Source organism: Dama dama, chromosome 20 (assembly GCF_033118175.1).
Source record: "Dama dama isolate Ldn47 chromosome 20, ASM3311817v1, whole genome shotgun sequence".
Classification (NCBI taxonomy): Eukaryota; Metazoa; Chordata; class Mammalia; order Artiodactyla; family Cervidae; genus Dama; species Dama dama.
In genome coordinates, this window is record NC_083700.1 from 92,453,975 (window position 1) to 92,471,149 (window position 17,175).

At 37.8% G+C, this 17,175-nt stretch overlaps 1 protein-coding gene across 3 annotated transcripts in view; it reads left to right on the forward strand.

Moving 5' to 3' along the window:
* The window catches only part of FAF1 (Fas associated factor 1), a 494,313-nt gene that overhangs the window by 141,120 nt on the left and 336,018 nt on the right, over nt 1–17,175 (forward strand). For all 3 annotated transcript variants that reach the window (XM_061121934.1, XM_061121932.1, XM_061121933.1), the window contains exon 3: nt 2,022–2,068. Coding sequence is in view for 2 of the 3 variants with exons in the window: in XM_061121932.1 (XP_060977915.1) it covers nt 2,022–2,068 (47 nt within the window). In the remaining variant the exon portion in view is untranslated. The remainder of the gene's footprint in view (nt 1–2,021; nt 2,069–17,175) is intronic.

Sequence of the window (17,175 nt, forward strand, 5' to 3'; positions counted from 1 at the left end):
TTTTTTTTTTTAAACACAAAATTTTATTGTAGCCATTCTTCTTGCAGGTCCTATATTTTTACTTTTTGTGCTGTTTCAAGATCAGTTATACTTTCTTATTTCCTATATATTTCTTAGCCTTTATAATACAGTTTTTACCAAAACTGTTTTCACATATGTCTAACAGTCTCTTATTAGGCCTCAGTATATTAGACTGACTTCATATTTTTTTATTTTGTCTAATCCCTCTTTATTGTATCTTTGTTGCCCTCTCTATGACATATACCTACTCTTTCCCCTCTTTTCTAACCCTTCCATTTTTATTGTTTTGGTTTTGGTTTTAGCTTTCTCTTCTCTTTTTCTTACATATATGAATTCCCCAGGATTCTGTTTGTCTGACTTCTCTTCACCAAAGAAGAAGGAGAGGGAGGGAATTAAAATATTTCCAGAGGTTCATTTGCCTTTAAACAGATGTTTTTCTTAATCTAGCTCTGATTTTTAATTTAAAGAGAGGTAATTTTAAAATTACTTTTTGTCTCCTTTTGGATATTACCAGAACTTTTCATGGTAAAATTAATTGTTGAATGGAATTTTTTCCATGCTAGAAGCCAGGATGATTAATTAAGATTCAGCCAGACAGGCAATAGGGAAAAGGGCATTCCAAGTAGATACAGTATCTTAAAAGGCCCCAAGATATAAAAACTTGATGCCTTTAAGGAACAAAAAGGCAAGTCCACTTTGACTGAAGATGTAGTGTTTACTCATACAGGTGAGGAAACTGTGGCTCAAGGAAGTTCAGTGAATGGAGAATATATACTAAGGTCATCAAAGCAATAAGTGGGGGAATCTAGATTCAAACTTTGGACTTTATAAATCCTTAGTGTTCTTTCCATTATACCTTGGCATTCTCTAGTGAAAATTTGAACAAAATCTTTCCAAACTCTGGTATTTTGTTTCTTTTCCAACATCAGAGAACATTCTTTTACCATTTTCTGTTTTTTAACAAAGAAGATATTTGTATGTGGAACCATTGCTGTCAACAGAAAAGGGATAATTGACCTGGCACCAGGAAGAGATGCTTCTATTGAATTTGTGGCTTTCAGAACTGATTTTAGGGTTTGCTTGACTCAAAGGATTTATGAGCCTTCAGAGTTGTCAGGGTTCCACTATCTATATTAATATGTGGATTTCTTTGAATTTTGCCTGTGAAGCATTAAAACTTTGAAAATTCATAGCAAGTGTCTTATACTCTACATTGCTTCTATTCAATGGTATAATTTTGTAAACCTTCAGAGAATCTTCTTTATTACCCTGTAATGATCTGCCCACAATCCAGGATGTAACAACCTGTTTGCTTAGTAGTCTTTAAAAATGTCTATATCATGTCACATTTGTTCTATATCTTAAGTAACTGGTGACTTGTTAGCTTAGAGACCAATTTCAGAAATGTTTTCTGTAAGGAGACTTCCCCAGTGATGCTCCTGCTCCTTCTGTAACCTGGTACAATTGTGGTGTGTTTATTAGACACCTTATGCCCCTACATTTTTTTTTCCTGATTGTTCTTTTCTTTAGGAATAATGACTGTAACAACACAATGAATTTTAATTCCTGAGCAAATTTAAAAATTCTTGGCAGTTTTCATTTGTGATTCTGTATCTTTCTCCTCTCAATCTGAGGAAGGAAATAATATTGAGAGATAACTTTAAGGTACTGATTTTACTTGTTCTAACATCCTTAAACATCCTTCATTTTGTGGGTGTTTTGCCTGAATGAGGACTGTGGAATTAAGCTTTTAAGACTCAAGATTTGGGAATATTATATGCCAAATGCATTTAAAAAAATTCTCTAAAATACAGTTTTATTATAGAGATGTATAAAAAATATTAAATAGAAAATTTTTTTATCACTGAGGAAACACCTAGTATTTTGTTTAAAATTTCAAAGTATACTTATTTTTCTTTATAATGTTTTCCACCCCATTACACTCCACCCCTGAGCATTTTTCTATTTCCTTAAATGTCTTCTCTGTTTTTTGTTTACAGGCAGCTATTAATGGTGTAATACCCCAGGAAAACGGCATTCTGCAAAGGTATGTTATAAGATGATGAGAATTTAAAGAAAAAAGAGACAGTGGTTAATTTTTTTTTGTTTCACTTTTTCATAGAGCATTTGATCTTTGGTGTTTAAAGTTATTGATACAATTGTTCTTCTTTCAGACATTTGATTAGTTATATTAATTTCTGAAAGTCTCTAGTGTTTAACTGTGTAATGTTATTTCAAGTGATACCAATTTTAAAGATGATTTTATTTTTAGGAAAACTTTTCAAGGTCATCTTCTAATTCATAAGATGAAAGGCATTGAATCCTTCAAGCTGTTAGTAGTGAGAAAATCAGACATGGCTCAGTAACTCTAGGGCATGGTTATCATTTAACTATACAGGCTTATCTCCAACCTTACTAATTCTTTTTTTTTCCCCTTCTCTTTGGTTTCTAAATTAAATTTTTGTTAATTCGCAACAATTTGAGTAAGTCCTTAATAATGAAACTTCCCAGAGCTTTGAACTATTTTGCCTGAAGTATCCACTGTAAAACATGTGGAATAGTCTTCGTGGTTTTGTGTCATTGCCAAAAGGTAAAATTGGAAGATGATGCCAAGAGAACTATAGTAGTTACAAAATAATTCCTTAAACTAAAAATAAATTTATAACTTTCTTTTCTTAAAATTGGAGATTGGTTGTGGATTAAGAGAGCACATTATAAAGTCATAGGAGGTAAACGATTCTCCCTTCCAAGTATAGTTTAATTACTTGATTCCCCCTACCCCTCCTCTCTCCTTGCAGTTCAAACTTTGGCTTGAATTTTGGTGGCTGGGATTTCTAAGTCACTGAAGCATGATCTGCTAAGTGCAGATGAGGCAAACAGAAACAGCAGACTAGGAATGAGGTTGTTTTGGAGAGGAAGAAAAGTGCTGTTGCAAAAATATCAAAAAATTCACCATGAACTGCAGAATGTGCTGTACTTTATAGGAAGCTGTGTATATTTAAAAGGAAGAAAAATTCTGTTTGATACCTGTACCACCCTTTGTGATGAATGGTTTTTAGGTCAAAGCAGTGATAAACAGACCTATTCCCCACTCTCTCTTTTTTTTGGAAGACTATCAGAATTTCATCCAGAGTAAATGTGACTGATTTCCACAGTCTGTACCAAATTTTTGTTTGTTGGTTTGTTCAGTTTTTTGTTTTTGTTTTTTTTTTAGTTCACAAGCATACGATTCTATTGAAACCCTTGTCTAGAAAGCAAACCAGATGATTACAAGAGCTTCCTTCAAGATTATTTTTTCCCCTTGGTTTAGAAAGTTTTAGACTGCTAAATATGGCTCCAGTTTTATTCTTGAGTAAATGTTATGTCACTTTTTGTGCCAAAATTTTTGCTTGCTAAACCCTTGTGGATTCAGCTGCTAGGTTCTGAGTACATATTGGATATATCTTATAATTAATAGTATTTGCTAGAGGTGAACTGTAGAAATTCCCTCATCCCTGGAAACATCCCAACTTCCTGTCACAGAAGATACTTTTTGCTTAATATATATTTATAGCTAGAAATTCAGTACTGAATTGATTTCTAATAAAGTTACTATAATATTTGGGGTTTAACTTTCATCAGAGTGGGTTTTATTTTGATTTGTTTGCTTGTTAAGGGAATGAATCATATGTCCACAGAAGAAAGTAATAGTTTTCAACTATTTTCCTTCCTAACTTTGTTCTTTAGTTTTCAAATCACTGTGGATTTGACAGAACTGAAAATTCTTCTTGTGTGTCTGTGACCAGAGGAAACGAAAGAGAGCTCTTTGTACTTTCTCATGGATTTAACACTGAAAGTGTAAGATACGATGATAGGAATATGGTATATGTAGGCAGTTTAAAAGAATCTTTGTTTTATGTGTTTGAATTTTGTAATAAATTGACGATAGTCTGTGAAAACAACTACCTCAATTTGTCAGTTTATACCTCAACAGAGAAAAGAGCTACCAAGAAGAGGGTTTTTTTTTAAATATGTAAATTATTTTGGGGAAAAGACCCTGATCTCTGTACTTTATAGTTTTTCTTGAAATCAGATGTTCACATTTGTTTAAAAGTGGGAATTTTTTTTTTATGTATCCGTAAGTTCAAGGCAAAGAAATTTTTTTTTTATGCTTAAGGTATTTTGCTATGTAATTGATATGATTTTCTTTATTAATGCCTATTAAAACCCTTAAGAAGTAAATGCTCATATTTCATAGATGAGGAAACTCAAGATTAGAAAATTTATAGGTTCACTGAAGGCCACAAATGTAGTAGGTGGTGAGGTCTGGATTTTCTCATTTTAAAAACCATGCTCTTTATTTTATACCTATCTGGCCTCTTGAAGGTCTGTAATCTAGTCATGTCATAACTTTTAAGAATTTTTTCCTTGGGGTAAAGAAGTTAAAATTTAATGCATGTATATAGCATCTTTCTTCTAGAGCTTTGTTTTTACACTCACTATTTCAGTTGTAAGCAAGTAAATGCAGTATTATTATCTCTCACTTTAAAGGAGAGAGAATAAGGCATGAGTGATTTGACTAGATAATACAGCATGATGCTGATGGAGTCAGGAACATAAGCAAGTCTTCTGCCTTATCCTCCAAGGCTTATTTAACAATAATAACAACAATAAAAATACATTGCTAATACAGGATATGCTTGCTTACAACTAAAATAATAACTGTAAAAACAAAGCTGTAGAAGAAAGATGCTATATATATGCATTAAATTTTACCTTCTTTATCCCAAGGGAAAAAAAGTCTTAAAAGTTATGACTACATTAATAACTTCAAGAGGACAGAATGGTATACAGGAAAGAGCATGGTTTTAGAATGAGAAAATCCAGACCTTACCAACTATTACATTTGTGGCATTTGGTGAATCTATAAATTTTCTAATCTTGAGTTTCCTCATCTATGATATATGAGCATTTTGTTCTTAAGGGTTTTAATGGGCATTAATAAAGAAAACTATGTCAACTACCTAACATAATACCTTAAGCATTAAAAAAAAGTTTGTCTTTAACTTACGGGTACATTAAAAAAAAGAAAATTTCTACTTTTGAACTCATGTAAAGAGGTAGCAAGAATACACAGAAGAACTATATAAAAAAGATCTCAATGACCCAGATAACCATGATGGTGTGATCACTCATCTAGAGCCAGACATCCTGGAGTGAAAAGTCAAGTGGACCTTAGAAAGCATCACTACGAACAAAACTAGTGGAGGTGATGGAATTCCAGCTAAGCTATTTCATATCCTAAAAGATGATGCTGTGTAAGTGCTGCACTCAATATGCTAGCAAATTTGGAAAACTCAGCAGTGGCCACAGGACTGGAAAAGGTCTGTTTTCATTCCAATCCCAAAGAAAGGTAATGCCAAAGAGTGTTCAAACTACTGTGCAATTGTATTCATCTCACATGCTAGCAAAGTAATGCTCAATATTCTTCAAGAGAGGCTTTAACAATATGTGAACTGAGAACTTCAGGTGTTCTAGCTGGATTTAGAAAAGGCAGCAGAACCAGAGATCGAATTGCCAACATCCAATGGATCATAGAAAAAGCAAGAGAATTTCAGAAAAACATCTACTTCTGCTTCATCGACTAAGCTAAAGCCTTAGACTGTGTGGATCACAACAAACTATGGAAAATTTTTCAAGAGACGGGAATACCAGACCACCTTACCTGCCTCCTGAGAAATCTGTGTGTTGGTCCAAGCAACAGTTAGAACCAGACATGCAACAATGGACTTGTTCCAAATTGGGAAAGGAGTACATCAGGGCTGTATATTGTCACCCTGCTTAACTTATATGCAGAGTACATAATGCGAAATGCTGGGCTGGATGAAGCAGAAGCTGGAATCAAGATTGCTGGGAGAAATATCAATAACCTCAGATATGCTGATGACATCACCCTTATGGCAGAATGTGAAGAGGAACTAACAAGCCTCTTGATGAAAGTGAAAGAGGAGAGTGAAAAAGCTGGCTTAAAACTCAGCATTCAGAAAACTAAGATCATGGCATCCAGTCCCATCACTTCATGGCAGACAGATGGGGAAACAATGGAAACAGTGACAGAGTTTATTTTCTTTGGCTTCAAAGTCACTGCAGATGGTGACTGCAGCCATGAAATTAAAAAAACGCTTGCTCCTTGGAAGAAAAGCTATGACCAACCTAGACAGCATTTTAAAAAGCAGAGACATTACTTTGCCAACAAAGGGCTGTCTAGTCAAAGCTATGGTTTTTCCAGTAGTCGTGTATGGATGTGAGAGTTGGACCATAAAGAAAGTTGAGCGCTGAAGATGGATGCTTTTGAACTGTGATGTTGGAGAAGACTCCTGAGATTCCCTGGGACTGCAAGGAGATCAAACCAGTTAATCCTAAAGGAAATCAGTCCCGAATATTCGTTGGAAGGATGATGCTGAAGCTGAAACTCCAGTCTCTGGCCACCTGATGCAAAGAACTGACTCATTGAAAAGGACCCTGATCCTGGGAAAGATTGGAGGCAGAAGATGACAGAAGATGAAATGGTTGGATGACATTACCGACTCGATGAACATGAGTTTGAGCAGGCTCCGGGAGTTGGTGAAGGACAGGGAAGCCTGGCGTGCTGCAGTCCATGGGGTTGGAAAGAGTTGGACTCAACTAGCGACTGAACTGAATAAAGTTTGTAACTAATGCAGTCAGAGTCTAAACCATTCATTTATTCATAAACAAACATCAAATATATACATGTATATTTAATCCTTCTTGGTAAAATATTTTATTTATTCAGGATATTGTTCTGCACTTTTTAAAAAGTATTTTTGGAGATAGTTATTGTTAAAAATATGCACTAATAAATTACTTGTATTTTTGGCCAGTATATGTTGTGTTTTCTAAAAATTTTTTGAATTAATACTGTGTAATTTTGCTCATTGATTGAATGGTATTTATCAGCTGTTTTATTTTGTGATCCAGACGTATGTACTGTATGTTTCTTTGTTTATTCATTGAGGAAGCCTAGAGAAGAGAGGTTTGTTTTCAAATCTTGAGCATTATTATAAATAGCTTTCAGAATAGGTAGATGCTGAGGTTTTCTGATTTAGAAAGTGTCCATTTTGGCTAATTAGTTTCTATTTATTGTCTTTTCTGATGCCAGATTTTTTAAAAATCTGGCTTTTTTTTTTTTTTTTTAAGACGTTTATCTTTAAGGCACATTTTATTTATTTATCTTGTACCTAGAAGTTTTACCAAGGGGTGAACTTTTCAAAATGGAAATAACAAGGTTAGAGTCTCTGTTTGCTTTGCTTTGTTCACTGTCTTCCTTGGACCTGTGTGGTTTGTAGAGGAAAGTTGACTAAGGATCAAAACAACACTTTAGTTGAAGTTTAGATCTAAAATAGTTTTCTCCATAGAGTTTCCCTCACCAGTCAGTGTGTTTGTGTGTGTATGTTTTTTTTTTTTTTTTTTTTCTTCTTCTTTTAAATTATTGGTTAACTAGAGTAGTGAGAGGGTCAGATTATAGGATTGAAGTCTTCATAGATGAAATTTACAAATATAGTTTTTGAGGCAACAGTTTTGGATACCTTTGCACTCTTTGGATGCTATTGAACATTAGTCACAACTGATAAGATCATTCATTAACTGGACCTCTTTTCCTCTCTGTCTGTCTTTTTTTGATTGCTAGTAAGAAACTCTAATGTAAATTCATTATGTTTTTTGTTGATCTTGAAATAGAAAAATTATAGCTAATAAGGAAGTTTTAAAGTGATCACTTTAAAAAAAAGTCCTTTGTGACCAGCAAACATACCAAATAGCCTGCTTGGATTAGACATATTAAACTGTGTCCTTGAGTTAGGGTTTGGTAAAGAGAAAAAAGCAGCACACTAGGAATTTCAAATCTGAGGGTCTTTCATGTAGTGCATAGTTACACAGATGTGGTGTAGGTTGAAAGAGCCAAAAAGGGATACTTAAAACAATCTGGATGTAACAAGTGCAGGGAAAAATCTGCACCACTAGGCCCAGATGGGGTGTGTTCTACTGGTGAATGAGGAAGGGAGCTTAGGGTCAGAGAAAACTTAAAGCTGTGGCATCCTCTGAGAAGGGTGGGCAGAGCTGGGACTGTATGGGGCAGATCTGTGGAACCCACTCCAGAGAGCTTGCTCTAGGACAGGCTACCCAGAAGAACCCCCTATTGACCACTGAAGTGCACAAGGTCATTCCTTGTATTGGAGGGAAAAAAGAAAGATTTTGGGAGAAGTTGAAGTTAGCAGAATTTTGGAGCTCAGAGGAAGGACCCTAGGAACTTTTAGCACCAGACATGAGAAAGAAATCTTGCTCAGCTGATACTGGTATTTCTGACAGGATGCAGAGGTTTGTTTCAAAGTATTGAAAGAAAATAGAAGCTAATATCAGTGATTGACTGAAACAAAGTGGGTGCCATTGATGGTGCTGTCACTGCTAGGATAGTGTTGATAGGATCAGTGTGTAAACTGTAAGAACAGAATTTTGTGTGTGTGCACACATGTTGTTACTGTCCTTGTTTCTGTTTCCTGGTCATATAGCCATGGTTGGTTTGTTCTTCCACTCTTCTCTGTCAGTACCTCAAATAGTCAAGGTTCTCTATTTGGTGGGACATCTCAAACATTCATTTTTGAAGAGTTAGTATCCTCAGTGGACTTTTGAAGAAAATTGGTTGTAGTTTTCCATTAGCTCTTAATTTTGGGTATACCCTAGAAAATAGTCCATTGCATGTAGCAACAATCTTGATTTATTTCCCTTGATTATCAGGAGATATCAGCTAGTATCTCCTCCTTTGTTGGCTGTTTCGGTAGCTTGAGGAGTATAACATGGCCAAGTGCATTCTTAAACTCTAACACAGTAGGAATACTGTGGAAACATTATATCCCGTGATCTCTGAAGCACCAGATCCCAAAGTTGCAGGAAGCAAAAATTCGGTTATTAGCATAATAAGTTAATACCACCACTTAATTCCCATACGCATTTTTTTCCCTGGCAGTGAGACATCTCACTGTGTTTTGGTCACTGATTTAAAGCGTATTACCATCCTGTAAGGTGGGCCCTTAAACTTTGAGGACTGCTTCGCTGGTGGCTAAGGTGGTAAAGAATCCTCATGCAATGCAGGAGACCTGGGTTTGATCCCTGGGTTGGGAAGATCCCCTGGAGAAGGAAATGGCTACCCACTCCTGTTTTCTTGCCTGGAGAATCCCATGGACAGAGGAGCCTTGTGTGCTACAGTCCATAGGGTTGCAAAAAGTCAGACACAACTGAGCAACAGACACAGAAACTATACCCAATCTGCTGCATGACTATCTTCAACCATTCCACTGTTAAATCAAGCTAGCTGTTTCTGGGTAATGGTATACGCCAGTGATACCAGTGCTGAACTTCTGTTACTGTGAAATGAGCTCCTTGGTTAGAACCAGTGTTGCATGGAAAACCATAGATCAATAAGGCATTCCTTAAATCCATGAATGGTGCTGCTGGCAGAAGCATTGCTGTCAGAGAATCAACTATGTATCCAGAAAAGTTTCTTTTTAGATAGGAACAGATCACTGACTGCCCCCTCCATGGTAGAAATGATCCATTACCAGACCCCTGAGGAATGGGGTTGTATTGAGGGTTCCGTATTGGTCTCTTGTTTGCAGTTTAGGCATTCTGTAGATTCCCTAGCCAGATTCAGACTTGGTGAGGGTAAGTTGATGTTGTTGTGCCTAACCTCTACTCCTATTGGCATGGCCAGATTGTACCTTAAAGCATTGAATAGTTCTGGGGTACAAATGAATAAAGCTCACTGACATCAGCAGAACAATGCCATTTTATCTGTGTTGAGAGTCCCCCCTTTTTTTAAAAAAACTGGATATCTTCCCTGGTGGTTCAGTTGGTAAAGAATCCATCTGCAATGCAGGAGACCTGGGTTCGATCCCTGGGTTGGGAAGATCCTTTGGAGAAGGGAATGGCTACCCACTCCAGTATTCTGGCCTGGAAAGTTCCATGGACTAGTATCTGGGGTTGCAAAGAGTCGGACATGACTAAGCGACTTTTACTTTAATTTTCATAGACAGCAGTCACCCAATAACATATATTCACATTTTGTGTCCACTCTAAATGATCCATTTCTATTCCTCTTCCTCAGACTCTTGTGTGAGTCAGTTTTCTTTTTATGTTTTCCAAATTCTGATCAACTGGCCAATTCATTAACTACTTCATGTGATTCAATGTAGATTTGTATCTCAGGTTATTTCTCTGTCTAAATGAAGTGATCATCCTGTGTTACAACCTTAAGTTCTCCTCACTTTCACTCCATCTTTTTAAAAATTTTATTTGTTATTTATTTTTGGCTGTGCTGCATCTTTGCTGCTGTGTGCTCGTTGCTTTCTCTAGTTGCTGTGAGTAGGGCTACTTTTCGTTGCAGTGTGTGGTCTGCTCATTGTGATGGCTTCACTTGTTGGGGAGCATGGGCTCTAGTCGCACAGGTTTCAGTAGTTGTAGCACATGAGCTCAGTAGTTGTGGTGCTTGGGCTTAGTTGCTCCAAGGCATGTGGGATCTTCCCGGACCAGGGTTCAAACCTGTGTCCCTTGCATTGACAGGCAGATTCATTACCACTGGACCACCAGGGAAGTCCTTCAGGGATATCTTTGATTAGGGTTGTAATGTTTCAGCAGTTTATTTTTGGTTGGTACCGGCATATTATACATAATCATTTTTTCCTTTCCCAGTCCAAATTTTTTCTTTCTCAGTTAGTTTAGATATCTCTTAGGCATTGATGGAAGTATAAGGTACAGCAACCAGCTTCTAACCCCTGGACCCTGAAACTTCACCAAGGTGAAGAGCCCTGCATTTTTGTGGTGTGTATCTCCTAATGTCTAGCACGCCCATAGTAGTGAGTAGTGAAGTCGCTCAGTCGTGTCCGACTCTGCGACCCCGTGGACTGTAGTCTACCAGGCTCCTCCGTCCATGGGATTTTCCAGGCAAGAATACTGGAGTGGTTTGCCATTTCCTCCTCCAGGAGATCCTCCCGACCCAGGGATTGAACCCAGGTCTCCCGCATTGTAGGCAGACGCTTCACTGTCTGAGCCACCTGAGAAGTTGCCCATGTATCTTGCCAAAGCATCAAAATGCTTGCTACTTTTGCACTTCAGGGCCAGTCTGCATTGTCATCACTATAATGTTTTGTGGGATACCTGGGTGATCAAGATCTGTCCAGGCTAGATTATTATGACAAAGAGCAAGAGTTGATTTAATCTTCAGGAAAAGACAGTGAAGGCATATTGTTTACCATGCTGAGAGGAAGCAAAATGCTTGTCATGGTGCTTGCAAATTAAAACAAAAAGTGTATGCGGGAGTTGTTGTTCCTGTTCTCTCCTCCTACATAATATCCCTGATTTCATGGATCAGGAAGTCAATATGAGCTATCTATTGGGATCTGGGGAAAAAACTGCAGGGTAGGTTGAAGACAGTAAATGAACTTTGTGTGATTAGATTTAGGCCAAAACTTCATTTACCACTGTAATCTTCCATTTTTATATTCCTGGAATTAGTATTAGAGTTAGCATCTAGTAATCTCCTAAAGATCTAGATTTTCCTTTAATCAGTACACAAACCCTTAGTAAATAGTTACAGGTCTCTTAGGGGAATTCTTAGAGGAAATTTTACAATACTTATGGTGGCTTTCTTGCATTGTCTTTAGGGGACCACGGACTTTGTGTTTGGAAACTGAGAGTAACTATGACCCTCCAGTGTAGTTATGGAAGTTAGGATCTAGGTTGTCAGATCTAGGTTTCTATTGTTTATAGATGAAGTAATTTTAGTCAACTGACTTTCAATTTTGTTTCTTTAGAAGTACCACATTCAATTAAGTATTACTAAAGATTTCTACAGGTTGCAATCTCCTGATTCTTACTTTTCATCCATGCTGTCTATTAACATCATTACTTCCACCTTTTTCTTGTTGAACTCTGCTGTGTGACCTCTGCACTTTGGGATCCCATCATGCCTATTAGGGAATCTTTTTCAGTGGTGTCATTAGCCCTGAAACACCTGTTTTGTTCCCTACCCACAGAAGACAGCTACTACAGAGTTTTTCAAGGATATAGATTTCCTTACTAATGTGTTTTTTCAATGCTTTAGTGCAGTGTTCTCTGGGACCTCATGGATAATATCGTGGGATGATGTGTATATATTCAGGTTGTACATGATTAATCAATCCACTCCAACATTCATGTTTTTCTAAGCATCTTGATTTCTTCTACATTTTGCCAGGGCATTTCATCCTCATTATATGTAGACTCATTTGGGATTTAAGTTTCCTTCAGTGAACAAGAAAACTATTAGAGGTTCTTACAGCTGCTTAAGCAAACATATTATATTTGGCCCTGTCCAAACTCTTTTTGTCAAATTCACTTCAAATTTATTTCCACAATGATTCCCTAGGATTTTGCTGATATAATTTATCAAAATCTTATGATTACTTTTGGATATAAGCTATCTTTTCTCAGTTAATATGTTGTACTTGTTTTTGTGGTGCATGCCTACATCTAACTTTAGAGGTAGTAAGGAATGGTGGAGGTAGGTTTTAAGAATAGGCATCTACTTTCAAGGGAACTGTCTCAGGTAATAATATTAATAGTCTTCTCAGCCATGGGAGAAGGAGCTGTTTCTGCTTACAAAAGAGGCTCAGAGAGACTCAAGGGATTCACAGTTCCAACCTTTATCTGAATCCACTCAGGTATCCGCATTTTCTGGGCTTCCCTGGTGGCTCAGCTGGTCAGGAATCCTCCTGCCATGTGGGAGACCTGGGTTCGATCCCTGGGTTGGGATGATTCCCTGGAGAATGGAACAGCTACCCACTCCAGTATTCTGGCCTGGAGAGTACAGTCCGTATGAGAGTTGGACTGTGAAGAAAGCTGAGCGCCGAAAAATTGATGCTTTTGAACTGTGGTGTTGGAGAAGACTCTTGAGAGTCTCTTGGACTGCAAGGAGATCCAACTAGTCCATCCTAAAGGAGATCAGTCCTGGGTGTTCATTGGAAGGACTGATGCTGAAGCTGAAACTCCAGTACTTCGGCCACCTCATGAGAAGAGCTGACTCATTGGATAAGACCCTGATGCTGGAAGTGATTGGGGGCAGGAGGAGAAGGGGACGACAGAGGATGAGATAGCTGGATGGCATCACCGACTCAATGGACATGAGTTTGAGTAAACTCCGGGAGTTGGTGATGAACAGGGAGGCCTGGTGTGCTGCAGTTCATGGGGTCGCAAAGAGTCGGACATGACTGAGCGACTGATCTGAACTGATACGACCCCTATGCAGTCCATGGGGTCGCAAAGAGTCAGACATGACTGAACAACTTTCACTTTCATCCCCATTCCACATCTTAGGTCCTTACTCCTTCCACAACAGTGCCTTAACTTTCACAAGAGAGACTTAAAAAGCATGTATATTCAACTTTCACTATAGCTATGCAAGCTGAAAACTTAAATTTTGAGTCTGATTTTTAGGAGAATCATACCTTTGGTTACAAGAAATAAGAAACTTCTTTAAAAGTTTCACTTCAGAAACTCTGTAACATTCTTAACATGAATGAATGAAATGTTAAAACCCCCCTAGTGTGTCATTCTGTTATGTAAGCTCTCCCTTGGAGTCAGAAGCAGCCTGCTCGTAGTTCTTGTTATCATTATTACTACCATAATGGTCAGGTCAGATTGTCATTTGGTTCCTTCAGGCACTTGTTTCAATAGTGATAGTTAATCATTATGCCAATGTATGGCTTGGATCACTAATATCCCATTTTCCATTGGCAAGGAGCTAAGTAGTGCATTGAAGGTCAAGGCCATAATCAAGGCAGTTCCTGAATCCTGTGTTTCCTGGGACACCTTCGTTATCAAGAAAATGAAACCACACTCTAGGGTATTTTTAACAGAGGTATTCAGATGATGAAGAATCCGCCTGCAATGCAGGAGACCCAGGTTTGATCTGTGGGTCAGAAAGATCCCCTGGAGAGTGAATGACTACCCACTTCAGAATTCTTGCCTGGAGAATCCCATGAATTCAGAATCCAAGAATCCCGTATTTTTGCCTGGAGAATTCCACAAGCCTGGTGGGCTACAGTCCATGGGGTTTCAAAGTCGGACATGACTGAATGACTAAGCACACAATGTATGATCAGTTAAACAGGTTTGGAGGACTAAAAGAGCAAAAAAGTAAAACTGAAGTAACTTACGTATAATAATTGCTTCGGGAAGTTACCACTTGAAGGTGTAAGGAATTAACAGAACTTTAAATCTCAGAAGGGCTGTTTGGAATGGAGGATCAGACTTCTGTGGGATGTTTATTGTCTAGCCATTAACTGGTATCTCAGAGGGAATGACAAGAAGCTGGTTGTAAGAATGCTGAAAAAAGCATGAGACTGAAAGCTGCTGGGTGATGCTAATGGAAATGCATGTAAACAGGAAGAAGGAAATCTTTCTTGCCCTCCTCCTAGTTACTAATTTCTATCTAGTATCCTCTATTTGACAAAGTCTATCAGGAAACCTTAAAGGAAAAATACAATTTTTCAGACATCCTAGCTCCTAAATTACAGAAGACTATACAAGGGTCTCTACGAACTAAGCTAGTGGAGGTGATGGAATTCCAGTTGAGTTATTTCAAATCCTGAAAGATGATGCTGTGAAAGTGCTGCACTCAATAGGCCAGCAAATTGGAAAACTCAGCAGTGGCAACAGGACTGGAAAAGGTCAGTTTTCATTCCAATCCCAAAGTAAGGGAATGCCAAAGAATGCTCTAACTACCACACAATTGCACTCATCTCACATGCTAGTAAAATAATGCTCAAAATTCTCCAAGCCAGGCTTCAGCAATACATGAACCGTGAACTTCCAGATGTTCAAGCTGGTTTTAGAAAAGGCCGAGGAACCAGAGATCAAATTGCTAACATCCGCTGGATCATCGAAAAAGCAAGAGAGTTCCAGAAAAACATCTATTTCTGCTTTATTGACTATGCCAAAGCCTTTGTGTGGATCACAATAAACTGTGGAAAGTTCTGAAAGAGATGGGAAGACCACCTGACCTGCCTCTTGAGAAACCTGTATGCAGGTCGGGAAGCAACAGTTAGAACTGGACATGGAAGAACAGACTGGTTCCAAGTAGGAAAGGGAGTACATCAAGGCTGTATATTGTCACCCTGCTTATTTAACTTATATGCAGAGTACATCATGAGAATTGCTGGGCTGGATGAAGCACAAGCTGGAATCAAGATTGCCGGGAGAAATATCAATAATCTCAGATATGCAGATGACATCACCCTTAAGGCAGAAAGTGAAGAAGAATTAAAAAGCTTCTTGATGAAAGTGAAGGAGGAGAGTGAAAAAGCTGGCTTAGAGCTCAACATTCAGAAAATTGAGTTCATGGCATCTGGTCCCATCTCTTCATGGGAAATAGATGGGGAAACAGTGGAAACAGTGTCAGACTTTAATTTTTTGGGCTCCAAAATCACTGCAGATGGTGACTGCAGCCATGAAATTAAAAGATGCTTACTCCTTGGAAGGAAAGTTATGACCAACCTGGATAGCATATTTAAAAGCAGAGATATTACTTTGCCAACAAAGGTCCGTCTAGTCAAGGCTATGGTTTTTCCAGTAGTCATGGATGTGAGAGTTGGACGGTGAAGAAAGGTGAGTGCCGAAAAATTGATGCTTTTGAACTGTGATGTTGGATAAGACTCTTGAGAGTCCCTTGGACTGCAAGAAGATCCAACCAGTCCATCCTAAAGGAGATCAGTCCTGGGTGTTCATCAGAAGGACTGATGTTGAAGCTGAAACTCCAATACTTTGTCCATCTCATGCGAAGAGTTGACTTTTTGGAAAAGATCCTAATGCTGGGAGGGATTGGGGGCAGGAGGAGAAGGGGATGACAGAGGATGAGATAGCTGGATGGCATCACTGACTCGTTGGACATGGGTTTGGGTGGACTCTGGGAATTGGTGATAGACAGGGAGGCCTGGTGTGCTGTGATTCATGGGGTGGCAAAGAGTCTGGCAGGACTGAGAGACTGAACTAACTGAACTGATGCAAGGGTGAGTTTGGAGTTAAGAAACAATAAGTTAGTGACTAAGCTACTGTTTTTCCTTAGGTTCTGAGACATTGTGACAACATTTAGATGGGTCAAGTGTTGCACAGATTTTGTTCTTAGATACTTAGAAACTCACTTTGGCTTCCAGCAGTGACATTCTTCCTGCTTTGGACATTTTGTCTGTTCTCAGGTCTTCCTTCCCACATTACTTTCTTTGACTGTATCAACTGGGAGAATGGATAGGTTTTTGTCTTTGAATCAGCGATTACTAGAGTGTCTGAACTCAGTTAAGATCTAAGCTAGTCATGTTAAGACTTTTTGAGTGACCTACAATGAGAAATATTTGGAACCCAAAACACATATTACAAATATGTCCCAGTATCAAAAGTTTTTTGAAACAATACTTAGTTCTAACTATTAAACATACTGATAATTTCTATTCTGTTCTATTCTCTTCCACTCTTAGTCTTATTCTAATTCTGTCCTTTAAAATGTGAAGTAAATGTAAATATTTTCTCCTCCTTAATTGTATAAACAATGCTTAACCTAGCTTGTTTTTGGTCATTCTTGTCCTTCTTTGTATTCGAGCCCCCCACCCATTAATTTACTTTAACTTCAGGGTAGGAAGAAAGGTATTTTAGAACTGAGCTTATAGTTCTGATGTTGGAGAAAAATTACACAATATTGATATTTAACAGGAGCATTTCTTATGCTCCTCCACTACTGTTCCTGTTGAGGGGGAAAAACAGTGAATATATATATATATATATATATATATATATATATACACACACACACACACACACAATATATACATTAAGTCAGAAAAAGAAATCCAAATTCTTTAGAATTATTTCTCCTCTCATTAGTTTGTTGAATGTATATTTTCTGTGATAAAGTATTGAACTTGGTGGATGATACAGCCAATAAAAACACAAATGTGGGCTTCATAATTATTGGTAGTGGTGAAAAGTTAGAACTAGTCTGAGGTAGTAAATCATGCTCTGAGTTGAAAAATATTCAATCTGAGATATGAAGGATAAATTTAGTTAGCTAGAAGAAAT